This window comes from Myotis davidii, unplaced genomic scaffold, assembly GCF_000327345.1.
Source record: "Myotis davidii unplaced genomic scaffold, ASM32734v1 scaffold2798, whole genome shotgun sequence".
Classification (NCBI taxonomy): domain Eukaryota; kingdom Metazoa; phylum Chordata; class Mammalia; order Chiroptera; family Vespertilionidae; genus Myotis; species Myotis davidii.
Genome location: NW_006289553.1, coordinates 177,128 through 182,223, shown reverse-complemented (window position 1 = coordinate 182,223; position 5,096 = coordinate 177,128). Strand labels below are relative to the sequence as shown.

The window sequence follows — 5,096 nt, the reverse complement described above, 5'->3', positions numbered from 1 at the left end:
CTTTCAGTGGCACAGGGACAGGGGGCAGGGACAGCTGCGGGTGGGGTGGGGTGGGGGCCTGTGTCTGTCACAGCCAGGCCTTGCCCTCCGCATTCTGAGGACGGTTCTGGGGACATCCCCCCAAACACACACACACACACACACACGGATCGCAGAAAAAAACCACTCGGCTGCCTGTGTGTGAACTTGCACCACAAGTGGTCCAGCACCTGGATCCACACACACCACACTGACCTCCTGTGGCGACATCACATCAGGGGCCAGGATCTACACCCTAACTCTCATCCTAACCCAGGTCCAACCCTAACCCTAATTCTAACCCTAACCCTAACGTAGGTCCAATCCTAACCTTATCCCTAACCCTAACCCTAACCAGGGTACAACCATAAAGCTACCCCTAACGCAGGGCCAACCCTAACCCTATTCCTAACCCAGGTCAAATCCTAACTCTATTCCTAACCCTAACCCTAACCCTAACCCAGGTCCAATCCTAACCATATCCCTAACCCTAACCCAAACCCAGATCTAACCCTAATGTAAACCCTAACACAGGTCCAACCCTAACCCTAATCCTAACCCTAACCCAGGTCAAATCCTAACCCTATTCCTAACCCTAACCCAGGTCCAATCCTAACCATATCCCTAACCCTAACCCAAACCCAGATCTCACCCTAATGTAAACCCTAACACAGGTCCAACCCTAACCATAACCCTAATCCTAATGCAGGTCCAACCCTAATGCAAACCCTAAAACAGGTCCAACCATAACCCTAATCCTAACGCAGGTCCAACCCTAACACCCCTAACTCTAGCCCTCCTGGCAGGGCTCCCTTCCCCAGCTGCTTGCTTCGGGCTGGGAGGACTGCAGTCTGCTCCCTGGGAGGGCAGGGACATGGGACTGGCCCAGACAGTGGGACTACGGGGTGTGAACCCCCTGGGGCAGAACTCTGCAGCCAGAGCTCCTACAACTTCTGCAATTCCTTCCCCACTGTGGCCACGGAGCCCCCCCCCACCCCCCCCAGTGGGAGCCCTCCAGTGCGTAGGGCCTTGGTGCTAAGTGACATGCCTGGAGGCGTTGGCCTCACTGGGGGACGAGATGGGAGCTCTAGCCATCTCTAGGCTGGGCGCTGGCTGCCTCTGGAAGGTCCTGTCACCGAACTCCAGGGGGCTCTGCAGGGCACACTCCCCAACCCACCAGGTGTGCCCTGCCCTGGGGGAAACAGACCCTCTTGGGCCAGAGTCGATGTGGTCACCGCCCCAGCCTGTCCCCCAGCATCGAGGGGCCAACACCTGCGGGTGGACAGGATTCTCTGCTGTTCTGGGCCGGGAGCCACCTGCCTTCCACTGCTTCCCCCAAGAGGTCCCCGACACCGCCTGGCAGATGAGGTCCCTTCCGGCCAGTCCTGCCCCGTGGTATGGGAATGGCAGAGGGTGCTTTCCCAGCACCGGCACTGCCGGGGGCGCCTGGACACTCAGACAAACGGTGGGAACTTTACAACTGCTGTCTTCTGCTTTATTGACAGGTAAATTGTTCAAAATGTTCTCACGGTGATTCAATAATTACAAAGACTCCGACTTACATTAAAAAAGTAAAAACCAGAACCCCCAGCAGGTGCCAGCCCCAGCAGAGGCCCAGGGGTGGGCGGCGGGCAGCTGCTGGGTTGGTGCCCACGGGCCCGCTGGAGCCGCGCACTGTGCCGCCTCAGGAAGTGCTCGCTGTCAACAGCATCCCAGGAGCTGCCGGGCAGTGGGGAGCAGCGTCCTGGCTGAGACTGGCCAGGGACTCGACCTCTCCCAGGACGGCCACAGACCTGGCTACGCACGCGACACGGGGAGGTGAGCGTGAAAAAAGGCCGGGAGGACGATGTGCAGAGGGCGTCTAAGGGCCCCACAGGTGCTAACCCGGCTCCATGGGGAGTCCGGGCGGGTGGGCGGGGCCTGGCTGCACCAGGACACCTGCTCCAGGGAGGCGGGAGCTGGGAAGCGAGTGGGAAACAGCACAGCCGACTTCACAGTAGTAGGTACTGGTGACTTGTGGTTGTGACCGGGAAGGGACTCACACACAGGGGACCAGGCCGGGCGGCGTCCCTCACAGGCCTGTGTCCATGGTCCAAGGTCAGCAGCAAGACTTCTGCAGCAGGCTCCTGTCCTCAGGACCAGACGCTGGATGACATGGCTTCCTACCTTCTCCTCGAGCTGCCTGCCTCCCAAGCAGAGCGCCAGGGCTGCGGGGTCTGAGCGGCGGCCTTGCGGGCCCAGCACCTTCCCACCCGTCTGGTGGGGACGAAGGGTCAGGTGCACGGCCCCGAGCAGCGTGGCATGAACGGTCACGTTACAATAGAGTTTTCTGCGTCTCATCTACAAGTCATTCTGCATCTCCGTGGACAACACTAGGGGGTCCGCTCTTGGCACTGGCATTGGAGCCATGCGGCTCCTGGGCCCGTGGTGACGAGGTGGTGGCCGGCGGCTTCAGGCGTCATAGGCCGGCGGCTCCAGGCCTTCCATGGGGAGCTGGCTCCTGTGGGGGGAGGTGGGGCTTGGCGGGCCGCTGGGGTTGGAGCTGTTGGAAGGAGTTGAGTGTTTGGTGGAATCGGAATCCGGCTGTTAACACAAAGGGACAACGTGAGAAGCATCGCCCAGGGCCTGCGCAGAGGGAGCCCAGCCCGACAGGGTGTCTGTGGGGCACCTGCTCTCTCCTTTCCTGTGATGAGCACACGCTGATGAGATCAGGAACCAAGCCGGGCCCCACAATGATAGTAATTAAGGAGGCAAAGGGGGCGCCCCGCACAGTGAGACACGGACGCCGTGGTCGCCAGTTCCAGACACGACACTCTCTCATGCTGCATGCTCCAGGGAGAGAGGAGAGGCCTTTCCTCACAGGGCGAAGGGCGACCATGAACCCCACAGCCAGCCCCGCACCGGAGGTGAACAGGCTGCCCGCTTCCCCGGCCGCTGCAATGCACGCAGGCGCCAGCCAGCGCACCGAGGCGAGAGAAAAGGCGCCAAGTGGGAAAGGAAGAGGCCACGCCGCCTGCTCCCAGGTGGCACGAGTCTGCGCACAGAAAACACGACCGCACACCAAGAGCACCCGTGCTCCTACACCAACGTGACAACCTGAAACGGGAATTCAGGAAACAATCCATTTACAACAGCGTCTGACAGAACAAACAGCTTGGAGTCACTTCACCAAGGAGGCCAGAGGGCTGGTCCCGGGAACCAGGAAACGCGGCTGCGAGACAGAGGTCGGTGACGAGAGGGCCTCCCGTGGCCGCGGTCGGAGACCACATGTTGTTGACACAGCAACTCCCTCGAGTGACCTACAGACTCAGCTCAATCCGCCTGAGATTCCACTGTCCCGCCCACCCCCCGAAATGGAAAAGCCAATCCTCAAGTTCCTATGCAACTGTGAGGGCCCAGAATAGTCAAAACCATATTGAGTGAGAAAAGCTGGAGAACTCCCACTCCCCAAACTTATTATTTTCAAAAGCAACTCATCAAAACAGGGGGGTGCTGACATCAAGGCAGGAGGAGCCCCGAGAGCCCAAGAGACACACTTGCAGCCAGTGTCAGTGCCGAAGGCGCCCCCACCACTCAACCGGGAAGAACAGCCGCTTCCACACACAGTGCGGGGCCCCCACAGGAAGGAGCTGACCTCTGCCTCACGCGCCTGCAAGCGAACGCCAGGGGACCCATGCGCTGCGCACAGGCCAACCCTCAAAACCGTAGGAGGAAACGGTAAGTGCTCATGACTGCGGACGTGGCAACGGGTCTAAGTTCTGACATCGAAAGCATAAGCACAAAGACTGGACTCCATCAGAACGGGAAACGTGCATGAACAAGAGGGCGTGACCAGGAGGGTGAGGACCACCCACAGGACGGGAGGAAACATCCGCAAGCCACACAGCGACGGGGCCTGGTATCCAGACAGAAAGAGCTCCCGCAAACCAACAAAAAGACAAACAGCCCATGAGAAATGCAGAAAGGACTTGAAGACGTTGCTCCAAAAGCATACGAATGGCCCAGCGACCAGTCACCACTCGGGAAGCGTACACCCAGGCTCGGGGGACTCCGCGTTACACCTGCTGGGATGGCTGCTGAGAAAAGGGGGGCCACGCACCTTGGTAAGAAGCAGAGAACTTCCCCACGTGTCCTGCGGGGGGGGGGGGGGGACGACATGGGCAGCTGCTATGGCAAACTGTCATCATGTGACCTGGCCATTCCACTCCCAGGGCCACACCCCAAAGTGAAGACAGCACTCAAACAAGTCATGCACACACATTCACAGCAGCCGAGAGGGGAAGCATCCCACAGCAGCCATCCGTGGCCAGGGACTCCTAAATGTGTGCTCATCCTGGGGGATGTTTGCACTAAAAAGGAGCAGCCCGCAGACGCTCAGGCTGCAGCATGAAGACCGGACACGGTGATGCTGAGGGAAGCAGGCATGGCTGCCCCACCGTGTGATCCCGACACGAAATGCCCAGAACAGGCCCCAGCGACAGGCGGTGGCCATGGGCCGGGCAGGGCAGGCGGTGGGAGAGGCTGCCTTGTCGGGTGATGAAATGCTCTGACCAGTCAGAGCTGGTGGCTGCACAGCACTGTGAACCTACTGAACAGCCACCGGACCACTCCCCAAACCATTCCTTTCTGCGAATTTCACTTCAATTTAAAAGAACCAGGTCAGAGCAGGACAAACAGGGGCCGTGCGCCACTGAGGACACCACTGTCTGTGAAGCCTCCAGCCCCGGGCCCAACGTGGATCAACACAAACCCACCAGGAGCCCCTAGAGAACACTGGTCAGCCACGTGAAGGGCGGCCGGGGCTGTCCCAGGCAGGAGACGCAGGCGGCGGTAGCCGGATGCCGCGTAGCCGCCGGCCCTGCACCGGAGGAGGGTGTGGGGAGGACGCGGGACACAGGACTCGGGGCCAGCTCGCCATCAATCCACTCAGGTAAGGGCCTCGATGTGTGCAACCTGCCCCTCCAGTTCAGCACGTGCGTCCCTGAACTCTGACCTCGCGGCCATCAGAGGGAGGGAGAGGCCGAGGGAAGGCTCTCCAAGACCAGGGGCTGCCTGAGTTAGAGACAGAACCGTCTGTG

At 60.2% G+C, this 5,096-nt stretch overlaps 1 protein-coding gene across 1 annotated transcript in view; it reads right to left on the bottom strand.

The window, feature by feature from the left end:
* Window positions 1-2,194: 2,194 nt before the first annotated feature.
* Window positions 2,195-5,096, bottom strand: part of CDC42BPB (CDC42 binding protein kinase beta) — a 54,807-nt gene continuing 51,905 nt past the window's right edge. Inside the window, exons 35-36 of the mRNA XM_015562796.1 lie at window positions 4,753-4,876; window positions 2,195-2,601 (exon numbers count right to left, since the gene is read on the bottom strand). Of these exons, the coding sequence (XP_015418282.1) occupies window positions 2,470-2,601; window positions 4,753-4,876 (256 nt within the window). The 3' untranslated portion in view covers window positions 2,195-2,469. The remainder of the gene's footprint in view (window positions 2,602-4,752; window positions 4,877-5,096) is intronic.